Source organism: Anomalospiza imberbis, chromosome 16, assembly GCF_031753505.1.
Source record: "Anomalospiza imberbis isolate Cuckoo-Finch-1a 21T00152 chromosome 16, ASM3175350v1, whole genome shotgun sequence".
Lineage (NCBI taxonomy): Eukaryota > Metazoa > Chordata > Aves > Passeriformes > Viduidae > Anomalospiza > Anomalospiza imberbis.
The window spans coordinates 546,346-573,647 of NC_089696.1; the positions used below are offsets into that span (position 1 = coordinate 546,346).

The 27,302-nt window shown below is 41.7% G+C and overlaps 1 protein-coding gene across 5 annotated transcripts in view; it reads right to left on the reverse strand.

Annotated features, from left to right (window-relative positions):
- CRAMP1 (cramped chromatin regulator homolog 1) overlaps positions 1–27,137 on the reverse strand; it is a 49,329-nt gene extending 22,192 nt beyond the window's left edge. Inside the window, exons 1-7 of one of the 5 annotated variants that reach the window (XM_068206407.1) lie at positions 26,868–27,137; positions 24,332–24,681; positions 15,106–15,299; positions 13,514–13,667; positions 10,544–10,627; positions 8,028–8,076; positions 546–631 (exon numbers count right to left, since the gene is read on the reverse strand). In XM_068206407.1, the coding sequence (XP_068062508.1) occupies positions 546–631; positions 8,028–8,076; positions 10,544–10,627; positions 13,514–13,667; positions 15,106–15,299; positions 24,332–24,680 (916 nt within the window). In that variant the 5' untranslated portion in view covers position 24,681; positions 26,868–27,137. Of the gene's footprint in view, positions 1–545; positions 632–8,027; positions 8,077–10,543; positions 10,628–13,513; positions 13,668–15,105; positions 15,300–24,331; positions 24,682–25,160; positions 25,259–26,867 lie in introns of those variants that run through there. The other 4 variants (XM_068206405.1, XM_068206404.1, XM_068206408.1 and 1 more) reach the window with 4 other exon arrangements.
- Between the last annotated feature and the right edge of the window lie 165 nt (positions 27,138–27,302).

A 27,302-nucleotide genomic window follows, 5' to 3' on the forward strand; every position in this document is an offset into this window, starting at 1 on the left:
AGCCTGCTTCCTTAGTTTACCTTTTGTTTCAATATGTTCTTATCCTTGGACACTGTAGTGGTACTGGGGATTTCAACTGAGCAAGCAGTGTCAAAAATCAGATGTCTGGAAACTTTGAGAGAGTACAGTATTTCCAACCTTTGAACAGCCTGATTCTACTTACTTGGGAATGAGGAAGAAAACAAAAAACCCAAAATGAAATCATAGATAGCTGAATAGGAGAAGGTAAAAAATTTGAAAATGTTCAGTGCTAAACACTATACTGCTGCTGATTCCCCAGCACCTTTACCTACAGTGAAAGCAGCAGTGAACTGGTCTGGTGTGAGTATTTTCTTTTCAAGTTAGCTGGTAACAAAACTGGGTGAGTCCTGAAGTTACTGGGGTTATATGAGCAAACAGGCCAAGACAGAATACTATGCCCAGGACAAACATGCAACAGCCCAAATTTCCCTGCCAGTGATGGACACACTAGAACAAGCCTTCTCACTTTCTATGCTTCCAGCCATCTTCTAGAACACCTTCATGTTCCAGCATCTTTTACTCACCATCTGGATCACAGAGTTTCTTCAAAGCCCTGCACATGGGAGCTTTGATACGCAGGTTTCTGCCTTTGTAACGAACAGTTGTAGCCCTGGATATATGGAAAGAGAAGTACTTAGAGGAACCAGTAACGACAGTATGTGAATACAGACCTATCCATCTTAGGCCCTGTCCTCTTCACCATCTTCATGTATGATTTGGACACAGGACTGGAAGAGATACTAAGCAAGTCTGCAGACGATACAAAACTGGGAGAAGCTGTGGACTCCCTTGAAGGCAGTGAGGCCCTGCAGAGAGAGCTCAGCAAATTAGAGGACTGGGCAATCACCAACCATGTGAAGTTCAACAAAGGAAAGAGCCAGATTGTGCACCTGGGATGGGGCAACCTTGGATGTATGGACAGACTGGGGAATGAGATGCTGGAAAGCAGTGCTGCAGAAAGGACCTGGGGGTCCTGGTCAAGGGCCAGTTGGAGCGAAGTCACCAGTGCCCTCCAGCCAAGAGGGAAATCCTTGTTCTGGGGGCACCAGGTCCAGCATTGCCAGCCAGGCCAGGGAGGGGATCTGCTGCTCTGCTTTGCACTGGAGTGGCCTCACCTTGAGTATTGTGTGCAGTTTTGGTCACTACCATATAATAAAGATATTAAACTATTAGTTAATGTCCAAAGGAGGGCAATGAAAATGGTGAAGGGGAAAGCCTTATGAGGACTGGCTGAGGGCACTTGGTCTGTTCAGCCTGAAGAAAAGGAGACTGAGGGGTGACCTCCTTGCAGTTACTACTTTCTCATGAGGAGGAGAGAAGGGGCAGACACCAATTTCTTCTCTGTGCTGGTTACCAGTGACAGGACCCAAGGAAATGGCCTGAAGTTGTGTCAGGGCAGGTGTAGGTTGGGTATCAGAAAAAGCTTCTTCCCCCAGAGTGCCCAAGTGCCAGAGCTTGGGCACTGAACAAGCTCCCCAAGGCAGTGGTCACAGCACCAACCCTGGCAGAGATCAAGAAGCATTAAGACAATGCTCTCAGGCACAGTGTGACTCTTGGGGATGGTGCTGTGCAGGGCTGGAAGTTGACCTTGATGATCCCTGTCCCTTCCAACTCAGCTTATTCTGTGATTCTGTGATCAGGGACACAGAGCAAAACACCACCATGGCTACAGGAATGAATACAGAAATGTAAGGGTCTGCAGTGCAAGTTCACAGAGCATTCAGACCTTCCTATGACCCTACTTTTCATTGTGGAAGAGCTACTCTTGTGACTCTCCTCTTCCAGACTTTCATGAAACACTTGGTTGTCCACTCAGGGAGGGACTTCTGTTTTATAAGTGGACCAGGATCATGTTGCTTTGGTTCAAGACTACCCTCACAGACAGCTGCTTCATAAAAAACAAGTGGTTTTGATTTAGTCTTCCCTTTATACTCATGACTCTTAATTATAGGACGAAAGAGTCTGAAGTCTTTGCAGTCTTTCATTTGGAAATATGATCCCCATATCTGGTGCAGACATGAGGTCTAAGAGCTTTTGCAAAAACCTGAACAAAGTAACTTTTTACAGTATGATTTCACTGGTTCAGTTTCAATATCACTAGCAGTTTCAAAGATCCTTAAAAGTCAGAGGTCATTTTTGTTTTCACACTGTGAAATGACTTGATTTCTTCACTCCATCAGTCCTGTTTTCTTTGGAGGGATTTAAAAGGCAGACATTGAGCCAAATCAAATTTTACCAATGGCAGTATTACTACCTAATACTCAAAGCATTAAGGATCAGCTGGCATAGAAGCAGCAGGATTGAACGCAAGTCCTTGCAGTAAAACAAAATAAATTATAAAGAATATTCCTATGCTGTAAGTAAAACACCATCATGCAGGAAGAGCAGCTGTCTACAGTGCTAAGAGGAAAATTTGCAAAAGGGCAGCAGAAGTGAGGGCAGACCTGAAAAGATGGAGCTGATGGGGTGAGCAACTCAAAAGTTTCAGTTACTGAACTGTGAACTTCTATAGATTTGGAATGTCCCTGGGCTGGAAGGGCAGATTTCTTTTCAATCTAATTATTGGAAACAAGAATTGTTTGAAGACAGTTGATCCCACCAAGTCCAACAGTGTAAAGTCTCTTGTCAGTGTCTTCCAGTGTAAATAGTCTTAGAGAGTGACACAAAAACTCTTGCAGATATCTAATCAATAAGTTAAGGACGAAAGTTAAAACCTACTCCTGGGCACCTCAGCCTTAGCATGAGACTCCATATCCTCTTGTATTTATCCTTATATTAAAGCGTAGATATGATTTTATCAGAAAAGCAGCATTTTGTACAATGATCTTCTTCCCTATATGTAATATGTTTTAATACAGCAAATTCTTTTCACTGCTTGTGCAAGCTGAGACTCTCCTCCTTGATTTTAGCTAATGCAATTCTTTATTATCACATGTGCCCTTGAAGCATGTGAGTGAAGAGTTAGAAATAGCATTATTATTATCATCATCATAATTATTATCTTGACAGTTATAACAGTACAAGTAAGAAGAGGTTTGGGGAGAGAAACAGTTTTTATATTAACTGATATATAAACCAATGAAGTTTTGTGGAAATTGTTTCATCACATGAGTGGAAAGTTATTGAAACAAGAGCCTGGCTACTCAGAAGGCTCAGAAGGTTTGATCTGCCTAAAACAGCTGAGCGAATTGATCTAAGAAAAAGAAGAAAGAAGTGCTGTTGTTCATTTTTCTTATTTCCTATTTCTGTTCAAGAACCCGGCTAGTTGGTCATAAAGCATTTATTGTTGAGTCAGGCTTCCTGGCAGTTGTTTGGGTTCCATTTGTCTGCCACCTGTGCAGGTGGACCTTCGGCTGCAGGTATCCACCATCTGTTACCATGGAGCAGCTTATAAATGAACATGGATCAGCATCACAAACTCACAACTCTCAATCTGTGCTTCAAAGGGCAGAGAGATGAGAAAAAAGCAACAAACCCAACCAAAATGTAAGATAAAAGCCAGAAAAGAAGTGGGAAAAAATGTAAGTATATTATGGAAAAAACAAACCAACGAAACACTAGGAGGAAAACCACATTGGAGAAAACCAAACAACTGCAAACCTGCTGATACCTATATGGAGAAGCAGGAACGACTGCCTTCCCTGAGCATGAGGGGAAATGGCACTGTTCAGAAGTCAGCAAGCAAAGTACACCATTCAGTAAATGAAGAAACACAGAGCACACATAAATGTGAAAAACCATTAAAGACTTCCCATGCAAGCTTTCACCCTGCCACTACAGAACTCTTCCACAACAGCGATCAGCGTTGTTTTCATGGTTCCCTCACACATGCTTTAGAATATCCCAGCTCGCTACAGTCACATGTTCTGCTTCCCCTAATTCCCTTTTCCATTAAGTATGCTTAGCTTCAAGCAATCTAAAGAGTCTAAAGAATAACTTGTTATCAAACTAATATAAAAGCAGATATATTTAGACTATAATTTTCTAATTGAAATCTGTAGCTGGGAGGCTGGAAGAAGACTATTTCTACAAATTTAGGGGAAAGAGCAGTAGAACAGTCAGTCTGCAACAGAACTACTTTTAGCTTCAAAATCTCTATTTTCTTCTGTTACCTAGATTCTGGATGTCTCCAAATGCAGAAAAGGGTAAGTCTTAAAAAAAGTCACTCTACTGACTATGCATTCAGAATTACCAGTCTGACTTGGCACCAAGAGTATAATCTGCCTACTTAAAATGGTTTGGTTTGTATATTATTTTTTTCAGTATGAGCTGTTATCTTATGATCAAGATTTTTAGAGAGTTACAAATTTCCCCTCAGCATGCCAAAGAGCTTTCCCAAGGAACTGGAAGACAGTGAAGAATCACTCCTATCCCACATAAAGTACATTCAGAATCTGAACCAGACAGAACAACTAATGCCTGTTCATGGTTTCTGTCTTTCTTACCTTGTGTTATAAAGAGCCTCTCAGGTTGCATAGTAAAACCACATACACTACAAGACACTGAAGAGTGCTTTGCTTAACTGGTGCACTGTTGCAATACTTCTTTAATTAGGTGTTTCTTGGGCTTTGGGGTTTTGGTTTTTTTTTTGTGGTTTTTTTTTTTTTTTTTTTTTTTTTTTTTTTTTTTTTTTTTTTTTTTTTGTTTAACTTGCCCAAAATTCCTACATATTTACAAAGACATCGAGAAAATTTGTATTTGTATTCATTCATACGTAGTTTTTTATTAAATGTAAAGAGTGTTGCAAAACCTAAGTTAAATAAAAATGCTTCCCTCCTAAAAATGAAACAAAACAACAAACCTTCCGTTTAAGTTTATTTAAATTAGTTACTGAGCAGTTCTGCTATACCACTATAAACCTTTCTTTCTTGTTATACATCCTAATCAATGACCTAATAAATGTGCAGTAAAATTAAAATGCTGTAATAAAAATCTTAGCAGAAAGGACTGGACAGAGAGTAGTCCTGTCTTTCAGCAGCTGAAGTAGGCCAGTGTTGCCCTGAGTACGCTGAACTACTCAGAACAGTTACAGAAGCTGATAGAATACTTCTTAGCTCCCCTTTGCATTTATAAAGATGTAAACGGTGATCTATTTTCTGCAAGATTCCCCATTTATTCAACAACTCCTGTACCACTGCCTGTTGACTAGCCTCATTTGCCTGTTACTGACATTCTGAAGACAAGTACAGAGATGTACAACAGAGAATAGCCTTAACTCCAACAGCCAAACAGGGATGTGTCACACAGAGACTTTGCCAGTACTTACCAGAGTCAGTTGATTGGAGTTGTCCGGCACTCCTTAGTACCCATGACCTGGATTATAAGCTCTAGGAAGCTTTTAAGTATGGTTTTCTTATGAGTCCCTGACAGGGTCATTTGTTTTTCCATGCTCCATGAAATTAGTACAGAAACCAGAGATGCAAAACAAGCACTGAATTAGAGCATGTAACTCCAGGGTCAGGAGTCATGCTGCAAATAAATTGCCAGGTAGCACCTCACAACCTTTTCTGGCTTTTTTTATCAATTAAATGAAGAGAATGCTTACCTACTTAAGGAGCAGATCATCAGAATAATGCATGTTCACATTCCCCATTTTTAATCACTTTGGTTTCACTTTCTTTCACAGTTTTTTTCCTCAGTGACAAGCCTTACAAAGTGCATTGCATTCAGAAGAGGAGAGTCACACTTGAAAGAAACATGTTAGGAACTGGAGAAAGAACTGATTATAAAAAGGGAAGAGGCTCATAGAATTGTACCATCACTGAGCAAGATGGGAAGTTGAACCAACTGAGCTTTATGCAACGTATTTGCTTCTGGGAGCTATGAGGCTGCCCTGCACGTGCAAGTGGTGCAGACATCCAGGTGGTCATGAAGACACAGTTTACTCTTCTTCAACTGATGAGGTTCCCCACCAAATGGGGTAAGGGATGCAGGAGAAAAAGGGAAGCAAAAAAAAAGATGTAGACAAAAAGCCTAAGCAAAAGCAACTAATTCCAAACTGGTTAATGTTATGCACACTCTAATTTTGGCATAGAAGATTAGCATTAATACTTTCAAATGCAAGACTCCTGTTCCCAAAATGGCTTTTTACAAGACTGGCTTTCATGAAGTAAACACCTAGACTTCACAGAAATCACTAGCCCTCATTAACAATTAATCAAAAGAACTAAGGCCTGAATCATGCAAATTGATAGACTGATACTACAGCTCACTAAATGGCATTAGGCTCATTTGTTATGCTTTACTTTGTTTGGATAACACAGTATAAGAAAGGCATTCTAGTATAGCACAGAGTGACTAAACCAACTGCTGATACTCTGAACCGTAGAGATATTCAGGAAACTACAGATGAAGGCTCATCCCAGGTCCACTTTAACTGCTAACTCCAATTTAAAAAAGTAATTTGCTTAAAGAATAATGCCATTAAACTTACTGCTCATAATTTCATAATTCTCCTAATTGTACAAAACCCAAACCACATGGGAATTTCTCTTCTAATTTAAAACCTTGCAGTTAACAGAAGAATGAATAAGTGATTCAAGCATCACATTGAAGACCATCAACACAAGCACACTGTCCAAACAGCATCTCCCAAGAGAGGAAAGGTTGTTGAGCTCCCAAGAAACTGATCTGGAAACTCCATTTGAGAACACAAGAAAGGTGCAACATCAAGTATCCTTATTTTGCAAGGTAAAGTCCAAAGACTGCAGCTGCTGAGGGGGCAAACTCCTGCTCCAGTCTACAGTCAAGTTTACTTCATCAATAACTTGTCTGCTACAGTGAACACCCTAAAAGCAAGAATGTAAAAGGTAAAAGCAGACCTGTAAGACACAGAAAATGATGATTTTTCAAATCACTTTTAAAGATGGGGTTAAGGACACATCAATGCCTCCTAAGTAATCATATGCCTTGTCCTTTGAAAGAGATTTCACTTTAAAACACATACATTCTAAAAGCTGAACTGCTTTGGAAAAATTTATGCACAAATACATCAGGTATGCCCTCATTTATAATAATGCGCAACTCCTAACCCCTTTTGCATTCTAGGAGGACATAGAATCATAGACTGCATCCCCAAGTCCCACAATACTCTTTAGAAGAGAAAGAGAACATTGGCTCTTAATGTCAAGGAGATGCAAAAGTCACTGGAGGGCTGAGGCCTCCAATGTGCTGAAGGGTCATTTCAAGTCTGAAAGCCAAGACTGGTGAGCCCTGCTGAGGTAGTACGGTTTGGAGATGAACCCTCCCTGCCTGAAGGACATTAAGGGGCTGGAATGTGTGCAGAGATGGGACTGGAGTTGGGGAAGGATCTGGAGCACAAGTCTGATAAGGAGCAGCTGAGGGAGCTGGGAAAGGGGCTCAGCCTGGAGAAAAGGAGGCTCAGGAGAAACCTCCTGGCTCTGCACAACTCCTGACAAGAGGGTGCAGCCAGGTGGGGGCTGGGCTGGGCTCGGCTCCTAGGGAACAAGGGACAGGACAAGAGGAAACAGCCTCAAGTTGTGCCAGGGGAGGTTTAGACGGATACTGGGAAAATTTCTGCACTAGAAGTGTGGTCAGGCAGTGGAACAGGCTGCCTAGGGCAGTGGTGGAGTGACCATCCCTGAAGAGATTTAAAAGACCTATGGATATGGCACCTGGGGACAGGAGTTAGTGGTGGCAGGGCTGAGGTAATGGCTGGACTTGATGATCTTGGATTCCAACCTAAATAATTCTATGATTTCCCTGAGTGAATCCACAAGTGGATTCACTCAGGGAAAGTGAGTGTAGCTTCTGTAAAGAATTCTCATTTAAATACTTTATTAAACTTAACCCATCATTTCTTATTATTAACAATTAATGGCTTCATGGAAAAGGGGAGAAATAGCCTAATACAAAACAAGCTAAGAATGGAAAACATCAAACTTCAGCTCTTGAAAATTAAAAAATGCCCCAAACTTTGGATGATCAATAGAACATCCAGCTGAACAACACAGTTTTATGAGTTTCAGGCGTAAGTTCTTACTTACCCAGCTTGAATGAGCTCATTGAGTTTAGCTGCATTCTTGTCATCCATACCTTTTCAGTAAACGAGATAACACAGTGAATTAGGATTTACATTGTTAAACCCATGGCCTTCTCTGTGTCCTGCTGGGTTTTCAAAGCTATGACATTTTATTCTCACATAGGATTAACGTGCACAAATGTGCTGTAACATAGCTCTTCTGGAAAGTTTGTATTTTCATAACATGCAAGCTTTACATGATCATTGCCACAAAAAATTACTTTTTACACATGGATTAAATAACCCTAGTTTAGGTACTACAGCCATCTTTGAACGCTGGGCTTTAATCTGACCCTGGGTTATTAAAAAGCAAAGCTTCTTCCTGCTCAATCTCTGTTACTAAAGCAGCATGGCAGAATGAAACAGCACCCTACTACTTAACACAACAAAAGAGTAAATAAAAATAATAAAATGCACGTGCAACCCTCACTGTTTTGCATGCATTACAGAGCATGTTTTTAAACAGACATTTTGGTAACTTGATTTATATGACAGTTAGATCTATTCCCTGAACAATTACCCTCCCTCTGGCAATGCTAAAAGTATTTCTGGAGTGCTTTTGTGTCTCAATACCTCTCAGTAAGTCTTCACCATTTCTGTGACTGTGAATACCACAAGAGGAAAAAAAAAGGGGGGGGGGGGGGAAGAAGAAACTGCTTTCCATGGCTACAGAGTAGATCTGTCAAAAATAGGTGTACAGTCTTGCATCTTGAGTACATTTGGTCTTGGAGACAAGAATTTTCTAAGTGACAGTGAGCAAAGTATGTAACCAAGTCCCAAAGTTCTAAAAAGACAGAAGCACAGAGGTTGCAGGCATTGCCATGGTGACTATGTGAAATCTTACTCCCAGTCATAGCGAGAAGGGTCTGCTGCTAAAACAGATGTGGGTACACAAAAGAAACACTAACACTGATCTCTGCTGACAGTGCAATGTGCCTTGCTTCTGCACCTGCTTTGTCATCAAACAGCTCAAAATTGCTTCTCCAAGTTGAGCACTGCTTCTCTAATTAACACACTGGAGATCTTTAAACAAACAGAATAAAGTCAGTATGAACATTCACAACAGTGAATAATGAATTCTCGTTCATTACCTGTTATGACAGCAATCCCAGGTAAGGGAATAACATAGCAAAAAACCTTTCCCAAAATCCCACAATCCTTTTAGGAATTGTACATGTTCACTCATGAAGACTTTCGTGTCCATTTCACCTTACAACTAGTATGACTTCACAAAGAAGTGAAGGTATTTTGATGGTTTTCCATGTCTCACGAATTAAACAAAGCAGGTAGAAGATGCACTATGATGTAACACTGACTGTGCAAAAAGCCTGGGGACAAATGAAAAAATACATGGATAAAAAGGTGTATGCACATGGACTGGCACATACAGGGCATGTTTCTCTGCCCATTCTTCAAGGCAGTCATGTCACAGCTCTCTTTGGTCTGGAAGCCATGAAAACCATAGGAACCATGTCCTGGGGCTCATCCCCTCAGTGTGGACAGTAGGGTAAGGTAGGGATCCTCTATTCTACTCAGGTGAGATTCTACCTGCATTTCTAGTGGTCCCAGCATATGAAGTATTTAAAGAAGGCTTAAAAAAAAGACAAGGAAAGACTTTTCAGCAGGGCCTGGAGGGACAGGACAAAGGCTGATGGTTTTAAACCACAGGAGGGGAGATTTAAAACATGTAATGAAAACTTTTTTTATTACGAGTGTGGGGAGGCTCTGGCACAGGTTGGCCAAAGAAGCTGTGGGTGTCCCATCCCTGGAAATGTTCAAGGCCAGGTAGGATAGGGGTTGGTCTAGTGGAAAGTACCCCTGCCCATGGCAGGGGGTTGGGATAAAATGGTCTTTAAGGTCCCTTCCAATCCAAACCACTCTGTAGTTCAGTGAGCCTAAGCTCAGGTATGTTGCTAATGCAATTCATCAACTGCCAGCAAACAGCGGAGCATTGTTATGGCACATACTCCTCCATCTCCACTCACTGATATGGACAAAACTGGACTCTGGGACTGACAAGGTTAGAACCCATCTTGCTTAGCCAGTGATTTACAATTATGGTTTGTGCCTTTTCATCTTCAGGGTACAGTGAGCAAATATTTAGAGAAAAACTTCGAAAAAGACACCATCCCAGATTTTGACTGCATGGGCACAAATAATTCTGGGTGTAAGTAGTATCATTTACACCCTTAATTGCTTAGGTTTCAATAATAACAAGAGATAATCTAAGCTTTGTGTATGTTTTCCTATCACCTGTGGGCAATACATGCACAGCATTTTGCAGAAGATAAAACTAAAGAAATCTATCAAAGTGGATTGATCCACCAGACTAAGAAGGTATGTAAAAATAAAAATGCATTTAATGAAGAAACAACAATAGTCAAGAACTCAAAAGTGGAACTGAACTAGACACTGCAAGCCTCAAGGGTAGTAACTTCTGATTCTATCATGTAAAAATAACCTGAAGTCATTCATACTCACATCCCCCGATCTTTTTCCTTAGTTCCCCATAGCAGATTAAGCCATACAGCTCCAGGGAAGATTTCTTCAGCCCTTGAGAAAACACTAGAAACAGAAAAGGTGTCGATGAGATGCAGGTTGCAGATACACACAGCTACATTGCAGATGCTCATTTCAACACTAGAAAGGAGAGGATTTGTATTTTCAGAGATGAGACAAATCACAAAGGCAAAATTAAGTTCTGGTTCAAGAAACACTATAATGGGATTGGTTCACCAACTTCCTTTCTATGGCATTTTTTAGATTACAGGAAAACAAAGCAGTCTTCATGGAATTTCAGCAAATACACAACTGCTCAATATGCAAAATAAAGCTAAATCATAATAAAGCTAGATCTAGTATCAACTGTTTACAAATTCTAAGGGAAATGTCCAGATATCCCCAAGCAAATGCATACAGAACACTTTTACATGAAAATTCAGGGTAGGTTTGGATTTTCCAGACGACAGATTTTTTTGTGCGCGTAAATGCACCACAAGAGATTTGACGCAGATTCTAAATTTTTACACAAAAAATTGCTGACATTTTATTCAACTTTGCAAGGGTTTTTTTTTGTCCTTTCTCTTCAACACACAAGATGCGGACATTACTGCTAATAGATCTAAAGATCTATGACAGCAAGGACAGTCTTGTGATTTACAAATCAAGTGAAAATATTTATTCTTGTCTATTCATCAAAATTTTAGTTCTCTTTGATCTCAAAATCCAAGCACGCATATTTCTACCAATACTAAACCTAATCAAACTATTGCACTGACTATTAAAATTCCTTCAGACAATGAGATTCTAGACCCATAGAATACAGATACATAACTTATTTTTATTTTAAAAATTCTTGCATACTGTGTTCACTATAACACTGGCTTTTAAATAAATTACTAATGGCTTCATCTTAAACTGCTGCCTTGTTTTGAAGAAAGGAACTCACAAATACACCTCGTGCCAGGTCGTTTATCTACTCAGGTCCTCCTTTAGGTAACCTAAGCTCAGGAACACAAAAGTTCATAAAGAACTATATACTCATAGTATAGTATGTACTATCACACATAGTATGATACTAAGTGTACTGTACACGAGCTTTGCATTCCTTCAGCTTCTTTCTAGCCATATCCATTTCTCCTTAATGGGTTACTTTTAATAACTCATTATTTTTAATTTTTAGTGAGGTTTGGCAAGACGAAGTGCTGGGTCCTGCACTTTGGTCAAAACTCCCTGCAGCACTATGGGCTGGGGACAGAGTGGCTGGATAACAGCCAAGCAGAAAGGGACATGGGGGTGCTGACTGACAGCTGACTGAACATGAGCCAGCAGGGTGTCCAAGTGGCCAAGAAGACCGGTGGCACCTGGCTTGGATCAGGAATGCTGTGGCCAGCAGGACAAGGGCAGTGATTCTTCCCTTGTACTCAGCACTGCTTGGGACACACCTTGAGTGTTGTGTCCAGTTCTGGGCCCCCTAATTTAGGAAGGATGTTGAGATGCTCAAATGTGTTCAGAGAAGGGCAACCAAGCTGGTGAAGGGTCTGGAACACAAGGCCTGTAAGGAGTGGCTGAGGGAGTTGGGTTGTTCTGCCTGGAGAAAAGGAGGCTCAGGGGAGACTTCATCACTCCCTACAACTCCCTGAAAGGAGGGTGTAGCCAGGTGGGGGTCAATCTCTTCTCTTACACAACCAGTCACAGAATAAGAGGACACAGCCTTAAGCTGCATCAGTGGAGGTCTAGGATGGAAATTAGGAAGTAGCTCACAGAATGGATGCTTGAGCATTGGAATGGGCTGCCCAGGGAGGTGGTGGAGTCACTGTCTCTGGAGATGTTTAGGACTGGATGTGGCACTTGGTGCCATGGTCTACTTGACAAGGTGGTCATAGGTTGGACTTTATGACCTCAAAGGTCTTTTCCATCCTAACTGATTCTGTGATAAAGAGACTGTATTTTACACTAGCTTTGCATTCCTTTAACTTCTTTCCACATCCATTTCTCCCTGACAAGTTATTTTTAACTTGAGAGGCTCTGACCACAAACTGTAGATGAATTTACTATCCAAAATGTTGCTGATATTTAGGAGTTGTTCAAAGACCAAAAAACTCAACCACCACAAATTGCCATGATTTATGCATCTTAAAATACACCATTAGAATGACCAGAAAACTCTGGAGACTATTACTTAATCACAAGCTAATGGGAGAACTGACATTTTTGACACCTTAAAGTCAGAAGAACTGAATCTTACTAAAATCTGATCACGCTGAAATACATTTCTTTAGCCTGTTATTCAGATTAGGCTACTCACAGACTAACTTGAATTCTCTCTGTCCATTCCTAAGTAGTATGGATTTGATAAAAATCCATTCTCAATTATAATGTTACTGTTATTAAACACCACCAGCAGTTTATCTGACTTCCTAATTTTGTTTTCATTAAACCAGTTGCAGAAGGAGGGAAAAGAATGGGAAGGGGAATATGGCACTGGGAATCCTAAGTTATCGAACCCATGATACAAAAGTAGGAGCAAATATGTCACCATTTACACTTGTATCAGACTGTTATTTGTTTCTACCTTCCCCCAAGAACTGCAAAGTGGTGCTGGGTCAGTTTGCTTGATGGAGCCATGCCTGATTAATGTTTAGGCTGTTCTTGAAAGTATGGGTATGTTCCTGAGAATACAAAAACATTTCCTTGAACCTGGTTTTTCCCCCCAGTATTAACAGCAGGGTCTGCATTTACTATGGTGCGGTGAATTCACAGAATAGTAGTGATATAAACACCAGGTTTTGAAAAGCATTTTTCACAAAACACGAACCTTGATAGGGCCATGCTAACAAAAATAAGAAGTGAGACACTGTGAACTCCCTGTTCCTCCTTAGTGTTTATTTCCTCACCTCTAAAAGGCTGGACTCCAACCCTTGCACCAAGCCCATTTTGGTGCATACTAACCATTGTCAAAGTCAATGTACTTGGAAATCTTGTGCCAGGTGCGGTAGTAGAAGTGCCGGACCTGCTCCTTGTTCTTCACCATGCTTGCTGGTTTGCCTTTCTTCTTGTATTTCAGGGCAATGTTGTTCTGGATAGCTTCAAAATCCTTCCCATGCTGAAGAAAGAAAAAATCACATAAAAATACTCAAACCCAAACTTAGATCTTGTTGTAAGTCAAGTCAAACAATGTGAGGGCCTTTGGGGTTCTTTGCGGGAAATTAGATTTCAATGGTCATAAACAAAATTTTTGGGGACCAGAACTCAACTGTGAAAGAATGACACTGGTTTCCTTTGTTTTATATAAAATGCAATATGGATACCTAATTAATTACATTCCAATTTCTTTAACTGTTTCAAAATAAAACCAGTAAGTTGCTAGCAAATTAAAGAAATCACTCAACTTTACTTACAAATGTGTTAAGGAGCTGGACTGAAATCACTGATTTTCTCCCTGAGCATTCTTTACTTTCCTCTGCATTCCCCCCACAATATCTGACTAGAGTAAATGAAAAACATACTCTATATACCAGCTGCAGTTTTATTTACAGTACATTTCATGTTACTGTTACTAGAAGTAAAAAATTTGAGTTTCAGAAGATTTGATTTTATACACATTAACTCCTACTATCACAAAATTTTTGTATGTAGAAAAGGTTGGAACTGATTTAAATACAAAGTATGAAAACCTTGTCAGAAAGGCAGTGGCACAAAATGAATGGTAGGAGGGACTGAACAAACTGAGTCTCAGATCTGCCTTAAAACAACTTTTAAAAACTTTTCTTCACTATTCAAAAAAAGTGAGTGAAGTGGCTTAAAAATTACTTGTTTCCCAGGAATATTACTGAAATTCGGGGGAGTTAAAAAAAGAAAACACTGTTTAAGTGTTCCTTTTGTCCACAAAACATATGTATGTGATACCATACCCGTTATGAAAAAATAATAATTCAAAAATATGCACATGTGCAATGAAAACTCCCGATCACTGCTTTTGTTTTTACCTTTGCCATGTAGTTTCAAAACAGATATGCTGTTGAAATAACCACAGAAACAGGACAAGCAGGAATCCATCATATACATCATAAGAGACAGAAGATAAGATGAGGTAACTTCTTGTCTCTCAGCCCTAGGACTGAACTGGCTCTAGCCTCTTCAGGGCCAAACATTAAACACAATTCTCTTTAGAAAAGAGGAGCTTTTCTTGTTTGGTATTATTACAGAGCAAGTGTGTTGCTTTTAAAAGTTTAGATGGGGACATTATTTAATTATTTTCATTTGAAACAGAACCATAATTAAAGAACAACTGAACTTACTATAAACATTTATTAATAAAACTCAGAAATCTTTTCTGTGTATTTAAAGAAAAAAACGCAAGAAACTTGACACTTTTGACAAGTGGCTTGAACTGACAGCTGTTTTACAGCCCCATGTATGGCCCTACAAATGCTCATCTGTAAGTGGCCTTCTGCTCCTGCCAATCTCACCCTAAACAACCTTCTTTAGGAATACCCAGACTCTAACCAAAGCCATTGTGTCTTATTTTCGTCTACATGTACCTCATACAGTCCCTCAAAGAAAGTATTTTTGTCCTCCGTGCTCCACGACTCCCACTGCCGTCGGACCTTCTTCCCTTCTTCCTTCTCTCCTGACGAGGAACCCAGGTTCCTTGTCGCTGACTTGGAATTCCCAGCAGGATTGCTGGGAGGAATTCCTGATGTGCCACCAGGTGCAGTCCCTCCATTATCTGCTGCTGTAAAAATCCATGACCAGAGTGAATATTAAACCAACAGGAGGATTCATGGATAGAGGTAAAGGAGTAACTCAGAATTTTCTCCATTTTCACTTGAAATACAATGGGCAAATAACAAGGTTCATTTTATAGGAATAAAATCTCAAAGCACAAAAAACAAGGGGAAGATTTCAATGGCTTCATTTTTTATTTCCAGAAGTAACACGGATAAGCAGGAATGTATCACAGCAGCCTCTACCAGATAACCCTCGCTGATGCTTATATGCTGGTGAGCTCTGCAGTCACCGCCCTGCAGCCAGGGGAAACTCCTGAGCAGTGCTGAACAGGGAGCTGACCAATGGAGCAAAGTGATGTCCATGAGGAAAATAGGCAGGACAGTGACAACCTTGTCTTTGGTCTTGATCCTACTGCCTCCGGAGTAACTGTGGAAAGGGAAGGATTGAGAGATGTGGACTTTAGTTCATCACACAACGATAGACCAGCATTTCCATCATCTGATCCACAGTGTATGATCCTCAGAGCATCACCTCTGACATGGCCCATCTAGGAAAACTCCAGCTATCCAAAGGACGGCAAGTCTCAACCCATTCTCCTTTCCCAAATTTTGCTGTGGCTTTCAGAAAAAGGCACAGAGGTGTAATCTTGATTGTCCCTTTGTCAGTTATCAGCAAAGAACATGGAAAAAGAGGTATGAAGATTGGAAATACTAAAATGAGAATAATGCTGGATAAAACTGAGAGAATTTGCTGTTTACTCAAGTAGAGATCTGGAAAGAAAATGGGATGGAAAATCTACAAACAAAACATCATGCCTGGTTTGACAATGTATATCAGAATGTTAATCCAGAAACTAAGGTAAACTCCCCAAAACGCACTCATTTTCTTCTGTAAAAATAGAAACATTCCCAGTAACTTATATTTCCAAAATAAATTATCTTCAATTTTATTTTAAAAAATTATTTAGGACTTGACTGTCCTTATCGATGCAGACAGATACTTAATAAAACAGAAGTCTTTTACTACTAAACATTCATTGCTCATCATAAAGAACACTCATTACACTTTCCTTTTCTCCAGTTACTGGCCTTGACGTTTTGTCTTTTACCTCATGATATATTGGCTTGCCTTAGTTTATTTGCTTATACACCCAGCTTGTACAATACAGCAGTCCCAAGTGGTTTCCCTAACTTTCATACATATCAACATAATTCTCTCTTTCATATTTAGGCTTAAAAAGTTCAGTTATCTTTGCAAACTCAACTTCATGAAGCAGGTCTTTTTACCTGACAAAGGTAAAAAAAAACCCATAGATGTAGATTTTATATATATATATACACATACAAATATATCTCATTCAAGAACCCAGAGATCCCACTTTGACAATTCTAACAGTATTTTTTTAAGTATCAGAAGAATCAGGTGTTACAGGCCCAGCATGCTTTAGAGATTTAAAGACTTGTATGTAAATCTTAACAAGTCAGTTGCAATTTGAAAGGAATTCCTTTGGGTGACAAAATAATACTTCTCCAAATCCTAGAGAAGGTGGCTTGCTCAAGTAATGGAGAATATTTGAAATCAAACCTGGAAGAGAGCAAGATGTGTGAAAGTACATTTTTTTCATGCATACAATAAATATTTACTTGATATAAAATATGATATTGTGACTATTTTGGAGTTAATGTTTCTTTTAATTCTAGGGATGACTATTTGACTCTTTTGAAAACATTACTGTCTACCACAAGGAGGCATGCAAGGCAAGACATGAAAAACCATTAGACATCTAGAAGTAAATGCACTTATAAACCGCTTCTCAAATAAACAGCTTCTTTACTTCCTAAAGTTTTCAGCCACTGATAAAAAAACCTGAAACTTAAGCCATTTAATTCTGGCACTGTGGAGGTAAAGCCTTTAAAAAACCGAAAACACAAGAAAAAAAAAAACTGAGCACTTTAACAGATGGCTGAGAAGAAACCCAACACAGACACAGAACTGACACTTCCTCATTCTGCAAATGTGAGATTGGAATATCACAATTTACACAGTAATGAAATACAGATCTTTGGTCAAGAAGGGAAAAGTCAAACATGTCAGTCCCCAGACTCAGTCTCCAATCTCCTGTTGCTACCAGCTCCCAACACAGAAGATGTCCTTTATCAGAAGCCAGGTAGAGAATTTCAGTCCAGAGTCACTATTCTGATCACTGATCCCTAACTTGCGAGAAATCCTTCAGAGGAACAACAAATGCAGGATTTTCGGGTTTAATTTGTGTGCTGGGTGGTTGGTTTTTGTTTGGGGTTTCTGGGGGTTTTTCTTTTTTTTTTAATACTTGCTCAAGTAAATAAAATCCTAAGTAAGCTGCTTGAAGAACAGATCTTACCAAGAATTTTCTAAAGACTGTTCAGTACACTTGGTACACATAAAGTTTTCCTCATTAAAAAGCATAAGAAGCTAAAGTGCCAGTGAAGATTTTATGGTCTTATTGGAATTTAAAGTTCAGTTAATTTTAATTTACATTTTAGTTGTAGGTAAAAGATGGATCGAAGAGAGTTCTATTGAACATGCTGAGGACTCCATGAATTCAACTTCTACAGAGGACACGTAGCTCATAATTGATCTTTTGTTCCTTTATGCAGTTACTATTCCACAAGACAAACTGTAGTCCTGGGAATTTTATCAGAATCTTTTTTGTTTTAAACTGTTTTATAAATTAGCATCCAGACAATTGTTCAGAGTATTGTATAGGAAGATCTAAGAATCTGAATATCCTGTCACCTCTACAGAGCTCTTACGTGCCATTCAGTTTTTTCAGGAACAAAGGTGTTTGCTCTATCATTCCTTTGCATAAACTTTCTTACTACTGTGCATGGTATTATTTATCTTCGGGTTATCCCAATCCAACTTAGAGTATACTGAACCTTGGTACGGCACTGGAATGTACTGTATTCTAAAACAAAGAACTATAGCCCAGTTCAGGATAAAAGGCAAAAACAAGACCAGACATACATCAATAAATTAACCCCAATAAGTTCATTACTTCAATCTGACTGTATGCAATTCTCGTTACATACAGAACAGCTAATGAGCTTTCATCCCCTCACTAATGACTGACGATTCTATTATTAATTCCCAATAATGGATGATTTAAAACTTCATCAATGCATTAAAACAAGAAGCTCCCCTGAGGCCAGCTATACCATTACTGCTGCAGAATGCTGGGGAGAAGGAAGGGGCTCACTCTAACAACCTGCTGGGGTGTTTGTTCAATGTAAAATCATTTATAGACAAGACAAAGACAAACTGGACATTCTCCACTGTCTACTCATCTTGCAACTCCAAGCCAGTGACCTAGACATCCACACCATTAGAGCTGTAACAACTCCTTTCCTTCGCTCTAGATGCACCAAACACCAGCACCTGTGTACAAGGTATTCATGTGGATATGTAAGTTCCCAGCATTTTCCCTTAGCTTTTAATACACAGTTTGCAAAGACTTCAGGTTTTTGTACTCAGTATTTGAACTGCAATGCCCAACAAAATTATGGGTCAAAACACCAGTGTTCCAGAGAAACTTATTCATTCCTTTTGTCCAGTGTTCTCCACCCATCTATATGTCCCATTATTAAAATGTCAATTATCTGTGACTGGCATAATATCATATCAAACTACATCCCCGTGGAAAAAGCTGTCTCTGTAGTTCAAAGCAAAACATAAACACTTGCAAAAATTTATACAAAAACATTTAAAAACTGCAGTTTCAGAATCCCATATGAAAATGACAAACAATGGAATACACATGTTTAAAATAACAGACATTGATAGTATCAGGATCTCATCGTGACTACTGCCACAACTTCTTCCTTCCAGGTAGCATGTCAGAATTTGTCTTTCAGTCTTCCACTGACAGCTCTTACAGGCCAGCTGAATCATATCTTCTGTGACAGATTACACACACAGAGAAGCTGAAATCCCCAGAGTAAATCCTCACTACACCTTTGTATCCCAACACACAGGCTGGGTTACAGGCTTAGCTCACAACCTCTTAACTTCTTCAGGAGTCACCAGTCACTGTAGGTGGAGCACTCATTTGGGAATACCTTTATAAACAAGATGAGGCATTCACACTCTTGCCTGTTGCAGTTCAAATGCTGAATGCAAGGACTAACTCACTCTCCAAAGCGTGGGATGCAAATGCCAACTTCTAACAGACAAGTTCCCCACAAGTCAACGCTTCATTTTGCTAACTTTGTAACTGGAAAGGAAGTTTCCACCCTGCCTCCACAGGACACAGCATGGACACCTGAGAAGGGGGAGTCTAGAACAGCTTACCTCTTACAGCAGGGTTATGCCATATAGTGTTCTTGCTGTGAATTAACATCCAAAGTTTACAACACAGACTCACAGAATATTCTGAGTTGGAAGGGACCCACAAGGATTATGGAGTCCTACTCTTACATGAATGGCCCATACAGGAACTGAACCCGTGACCGTGGCATTCTTAGTTCCTTGCTCTGACCAACTCAGCTAATCTCAGGCTCAGCTGGTAACTGTCCCACACAGACAATGGTAGCCTATCTTCTCCTAACTGCTACTAGTTAGAAAATTAGAGATAGCTGAATGTGTTAAAAGCATAGAGAGTGTCAATTGTCAACCAGAGCCTTTAACAAACCTATACTCAAGGCTTGCTTCTCTCTATGGACAGGATCTGTTTAGTATGTAATGTATCAAAGGCAGCACTATCTGAGCTAACCCAGAAGAGCTATAAAAAAACCTCCATGGTTTATTATATATTTGGTCACTACCCCATCTCCCATAAATCACTATTCTCTTGCTTTTCCCGAAGAAAATACCCATAAAGCTCAGTATGAAGTTCCACTTAACCCTGCAGCCTTGCAGGCAGGTACCTGTCAGAGCTCAGTACCTACTGCACAGAAGGAGAAAATCCTCCTCTTGCAGTACAGGATGAGATACTGTGGAGTCCCGGTCCTGAGCCACTTCGAAAGGGAGGGAAGGAGAACTGTGTAAATGGGATGGCAAAGAATGAATCATTTCAGGGTAGGATGGAAGGAGAGGTACTAAGTGCAAGTGAGACGGACAGAATTGAGGAGAATGTCAGAACAACCACTGACAGAATGTGCCACTAGTTTTTAAACAGTGGTTCACGTCCCAGAGAAATGCTGGAGGAGTAACATCTCATATTCCGCAACCCATGAACTCAGGAAGATACAATAGAACACACTGTAAGTACATATATCAGGTTTTTTGGTATCTACATCCTCTCTACAGAAGACAGTAGTCAATTTAACCCACATGCTACCAAACATGAAATTTTGGCATGCTGAAACAAACTAGACTTTTTTAGCAAGTTCTATACCATGCCAAAAGACTGAACACTTCAATTCAACTAAGCTTTCAGCTGAATAAGTCCTTTTCCAAAAAAGAACTGATTATTACCTCAAAATAAACCCAAATACTTGTTTGAGCCATTCTACACATTTTAGGAATAAATTCAGAACAACAGCATGAAAGACATCTTCAAGCTTCAGCTCATCACCATTAGGCTAGTCCTCCTGACTTCACTCTGCATTCAGAAAATGGATAAAAATACGAAAATGGCAATACTATACTCTAGTTCTACAAGCTACATCTACAGCACATTGTGGCAACGTATTCCAATATGACTTTTACCAGCGTGGTCACAACATACACAGGCATACATATTCCATCCAGGATGGCTTCATGGACCAAAGCCTCAAAACACACCTTAACACCTGTGCTCAGCAACCATGTGGCATATTAGTGTTTGAGAAGCAAACTCTCAGAAATCCCTCTTTTTCAGCAACCTTAACTTGGTCTGAGTCTTCTCCCTCAACAGACCTCCCTGCAATCGAACTCCCCCAATAAACTGTCTCGACACCACCAGTCCTTCAAGTTTCTGCTATGGTTTCATGCGAGTTACTTGAAGATTTCCTTTCAAGCCTTCATGCTTTAAAAGTCATCCATCAGTTGAGGTGTAGACTACAACCTTGAAAATACAACTAAAAAGGTGATGAACAGAGTATGATAATAATTCTAAAAAAATGCAAATATTTAGATATTTGTGCAGGAGATTTGATAAACCTTCCCACAATTCCAAATGGATTGGCTACTGAAGTGAAATAGTTTCCAAACTGTATTTTACTGTACTACTTCCTATGTAATTTTTGTCCCAAACTCAAAAGTGCATCTCAGTACACAAAAGGCAAGAGGCAGGATTCGAAGGTGCAATTAAAGAGTACATCAGGGCAATATTAGCAGCATGTTTACACACTCCATGAGGCAGAACTTGGGAATTATTATGAGCAACCTTCCCAGAACCACAGTAAGATAAAGTTGAAAAGTCAGCAGCTGCTGAGTGGGCACGCTCTTTTTACAGTTTACAGCCAAGTTTATCAATGCTTTGTCTGCTACAATTAAGGACCCTAAAAGCATGAATGCCAAAAGTAAAAACGAATTTGCAACACACAGGAAAAAAAAAAAAAAACAACTATTTTCAAAACTTCTCTGAAGACAAACCAACGCTTGCTGAGCAACTACAATTTGAAAGAAAGTGCATTGATCACGCTCCTTAAAAATTGGCAAGTGAGAGTCTTCCTTTCAGAATACAGAGGTTCTACAAGTAGAATCACTTAAATAAAATGTTAAGGGTTACACAGCATTATTGAATGCGTATGACAAAAACAAGTTTCTGGTTTCACTGGACCAAGCATAGGCATGGTCTGGTCACTCCAGCTGGCCCCTGTCAGAGTTACTTGTGCAGCCATCACCTTGACTTTGACATAATTCATAAGCTTCCAAGTTCAGAGCTGATGCACTCCAGCTTTTCATCATTTTTATACTTACAGAGGGAGGAGAAAGTCAGTGGAACAGCTAATGAAAGGACTGAAGTCCAATCTTTATAAGTCATCTCCACCCTTCCATTCATTCCCTATCAGAAGGTGGCTCTGTGAGACACTTCGCTCGGAACACAGAGCACTATGAATTCTGATCACAAGGCATTCCACTAGGGAGAATTTAGACAAGCCTGAAAAACGTCTCATTAGGCATCTCTGAACATAAAGAGCTCAAATTAGAAAGGATCCTGCTCCATGGCTCTGTTCTCCAAAATCTAACAATTATGTTCTCAACCATATCAGAGAATTCAATCAATAGGACACATTCACACCAAATCTGGCCAGGCAGAGCTGCGGCTGGTCTTAAAATTGAAAAGGTGAAAGCACAGTCATAATTCTACCACTGTCACTCCTGATGAATTTAAGAAGTTCTCCCAAACACTGTACCATGCTGTCAGTTCTCTCCACTGACAACATGGTACAGTGATTGCAATCCATGACTGTTTACTAAGTTAATATTTTCTGTTCTGTATGTGATTTTCTTATGGGTGTTTTGGAATCTGAATTGCAAAAGTGAATGAAATTTCTTTTCCTCTTGTGAGGCTATTCTTAGTGAAAAATCATTCTGCTGCTTTAGAATTGGAAGTAAATGTTCATGTACAAACATGAATATACACTTACACAAACACATGTATTTGTTCACACATGTATGGACTTCCAAATCAATTGAATAATTTCAAATGGACATATTCAACTTGTGAATCACAGACAAGATGTATTTCAAAGAAACACCTCCTCACATCTAATACTATTTACAATCCTGGAATTAATTATACATAGCTAAACACTCCTGGGTATTCCATTTGTTTGTTTATTTGGTTTCATGCAACTGGAAGAAAAATTATATAGGCCTTTCTGTTTTGTCCTCTACCACCACACAGAGCTTTCATTTAACACTCAAGATATTAAAGAGGACTTACTAAGGTATTTAGAAATATTTTAGTCAATTATACCAACTGTCAAGCAACTGAGTTCAAGAACATTTTTCTGATTTAACAATAACTAAAATATCCCGATTTGCACTGCTTTATCACTGCAACACAAAACTACCGTAACTGTAATGCTTACTTAATGCCCAGCATGTGCACACCCCTGAGATGGACAAGAGTGAGGTAACCTCCAAGACACATTTATGCTACATGGAATTATACTTCAATTTAGCAGACAAGAGTAAATTCCATTATTTTAAATGTTGATGCAATCTTTGAGTGCTGTTTTTCTCAAAAATTAACAGAAAATAACACTTGAGTACTTTAGCACCCGATATCCAAAATTAGGCTCAAGTACAGCTCAACTGCAGTGCTGAGATGTCATCAGTCACTGCTGAGCACACACAATAGCATCAAAATATTTAAATATTCCTGCTGCCTTCCAGCTATTCAAGCTAGAAACAGCACCAAAAAAAAAATCAAATTCTTGTCTCCAGTGCTAAGTGGAAAAGCAGGTGTGTGTATGTCTGTACCTACAGACCCTTCAGATGTATACAAATCAATCTTAATAAAAACTCAAATCACATAGATGCTCAAACTGTTGTGATACAGAGAAACAGGACTCCCACCACCTTAGAAACAAATATGACAATATGTGTATTTCATTGCTGTTTCCAAAATAATTATTTAGATAATAGAAATAACTGATGGAAATCACCAGTGTCTTGTGGGTGGGATTTTTTTCCTATGCTAACTAGCACCCAGTGAATATTTTGTTACTATCCAAGAACAGAATTCAGAGTGCAGCCACCTGATTACACAGCTAGCTAGAGTCTGATTTCCTAATCAAAATACAGGAATTTCCCAAAACTCAAGAGAGATGAAATAAAGACATTAAAGATTTGCTTCAATAATGTAGAATTTTCCCTCCTCCACATAAATGTGCAGACCCCCCATTTCTGGAAGTGCAGAGAGGAGAGTGGGCAGCAGAGAAGCTGAAGCCTTGGGACACAAAGAAGATTTCAGCCATGAGAAACAAGCTCCAAAACACCTTCCCAAAACCAAACAAAAGATGGCATCTACAGAAAGAGAATGACAACCCACAGCCCCATAGGTGCCTCCCCTCTTTGCCATCACCCTTCCCTGCATGTTTTTAGGGTGTCAAAACACATTACCTTTGCCTTTCCCGGCAGTGCTGCTGCCAACCGAGGAGGATGCCTGGGAATCCTTCTTCAGTCTCTTGCTCTGCGGTCTGACACTGGACCTGAGAAAATGATGCTGGTCCTGGCTCTGGGATGGCTGGAGAGAGGCAGGGGCCGGTGACAAGTTGGGGTTCGGTGGGGGGCTGCTGGTAGTGTTGCTGTTAATGATCTTCTCTTCTTTCTTTGTGCTGCTGCTGCCTGGAGCTGCCTCTCCTCCTCCTCCTGCCCCTTCTTCTTCCAGGGACTCCTCATCTCCTCCTGCTCTCTTGCCCAGCTTTTTCACCCCTTCCTCCCCGCTGCTCTCTCCCAGTTTCACTGTCATCCTGCGGGGGAGGAGAGGGAGAAATGAGGGGGGCAACACAGTCAGGCCAGGGAGCCCCCCGGGGAGGCAGAGAAACCCCCGGGCTGAGAGGGGAGAAGTTTAGCTGCAGAAATTCCTCTCAACATGGCCGCCGTTGTTTGTTACTAAATCCCCTTTCGTTTGCTGTCCCGACCCAACAACCTGTGCCGAGGGCGGGAGGGGGAAAGCCCCGCCACAACCCCTCCCAAACCGGCCCAAACGGCAGCCAGGGGCCCCCGGTAGCCCCTCGTCTCCGTCCCGAAGTGCTCCGGGCCGCCTTTGGCCGAGAAATCGCCCGGCCAAACTCGGGCGTGTGGCAGCGCTCGCCAGCGCCGGAGGAGCGGCAGCCGCTGGGCCGGCGCAGGAGAACGGAGAAGTGCTGCTCCCCCATCCCATCCCATCCCATCCCATCCCACCCCAGCCCTCGGCGCTCCCGGGCCTGGGGCTCTCCTCTCCCCTCACCGCGGAGCCGCGGCCCGGCCCGCCGCGGGGGGGGGATCCATGCTCCTGGATGCGGCGGCGGCTTCTCCTCCTCCTGTGTGTGTGTCTGGGGCTGGGACTGGCCGAGGCTCCCGAGGTTCCCGCTCCCCTCCGCCCCCACCCCGCACCTCCCCGCGCTCCTTTCCGCCGGGCAGCCCCGACCCCGCCGCCCCCGCCGACGGCAGCACCGTGGGCCGGGTCTGTTCTGTCACCGGGAACGGGCAGGGACCGCTCCCCAGGCCAGCACCCCCGCCTGCCGCCTCTGCTGGGAGAGAATTAATGCCACCCAATTTCCCCCCTTTTTTCTTTTTTTTTTCTTTTTTTTTTTTTCACTTTGGAGGGCAATAAACTTCAGATGCCTCTACAGCGGTTGTACACCCTTGCCTCGTTGCTCCTGGCCATGCAGAGACTCTGGCCAAGCAGGGCAGCCCTGAACCCTTGTGCCAAGGGAGAATCCCTGGGCTTTCAAAAGCATCTGTCAACTTTCGGACCTGACATTGGCACCAGTTGCTGGGATGACCACTTCCTGTGCTGACTTCACAAATCCTCTCAATTCTGAAGGCTTTTTTCAAACACTTGGAACAAAACGTCAGATATGGACACAGGCTTAAGTCATTAAATCACATTATCTGTTAAAACCCAGCAACTGCTCTAGTTTTTCCTGAAGAGTGTAAAAAAATTACTGACAGCATGTCTTAAAGAAGTCAACTTCCAAGAAAGAACCAGTTAGAGCACCCAGCAAGGAGCAGCACTTGGGATGCAGCTGCCTTGACACCATGGCAGGAGCCACCATCCAACTTCCATTTAGGGAAAAGATAACCAACAGGAGGAGGAAATTCTGAATATCACAAACACTGGAATCACTACAGATTAGGCTGACACCAGGAAAACGAGGTTCAATTTAACAAAGATGCATCAACATGATATGGCATACAAATTCACAAAGTTACTGCTTATGAGTTGTACTGCTACTATTAAAATTATATTTTTCCCTCTATTTTTCAGCTAAAACACTGAACCCATCCAGAACTGTGTTGGGCAACGTTTTGCTCCTTGAAAATGCTCAATAAACTGATCTGAACTGTGGATTTGAACTCACACTGAAATTTGGTTATTTACTCACTTGACAGGTCCCTAGTTACAAACTGGTTCTTCACTCACCAAAACCTACAGTTTCTAGTTATTTTGAGGACAGAAATATTCCAATTCTGACAGTGTGTGCTCAAAATCTTCACATAAGCAAGGCTTAAATAATTTCAAGTTTGGTTTTATAGTAATAAAACCCAGCCACTGGCCTCCCCCAACAATTAGCGGGGGGGAAACAAAGACACACTCCTTGGGGACAGCTCCTTACGGGATCCGAGCAGCACACCGCTGGATCTGCCCCACTTCTCAACTGCTGGCTCCTGCCAGCATTCTGCCTAAGCCGCGCAGTTTCCCCGTTAGAGCTGCTTTCTCCTTTCGTTTCCACCTTCTTCCTCCTTTCCCTTTTTCTCCTTAACTGATCATTTCTTCAGCCTAGCTGCTTCAGTCGTCTACACCCTCGTGGCGGTCCCTCCGCTGCCTCCCGTAAGAGCCACAGAGACGCGTTCCCCAAGCGCGGCCGGCCCGGACGGGCAAGCGGGGCCGGGCCGGTCTCCCCAAGGCCAGGTGCGTCCCGCCCCGCTCCATCCCCCGCCCCTGCCTCACCTGCCGCATCAATGCCGTCACGCAGGCTCCGCGCTCTGGCTCCGCCGCCGGCGGCTGCCTCGGCTGCTCCGGCACCCCAGGGCTGCGCCCAGACCCGCCAGCTCCGGAGGCGGCCGGCGCGAAGCCCAGCGGCCCTCCCAGTTTTGCTGGCGGCGGCAGCCCCGCTCACCGGCTGTGGGGCCGACCTCTTCCCCGGGCTGCTCCGAAACGCAGCCGCGGTGCCAGCGCCGCCGGGCCGGGCCGGGCTCGGGCCGGGCTGGGGCCGTGGCGGTTCCGGTTCCTCCTCACCCTGCCCGGGCCGGGGGCGGGGCCGCGGCGCGCGGGCCCAGCTAAGAGCGCCGGCGCTCCCCGCCCCCCAAGCAACGCGCCCCATTGGCTGGCGGCGAGCGGGAGCGAGGCGGGGGCGGGGTCACGGCCCCAGCGCCAGCCAAACAA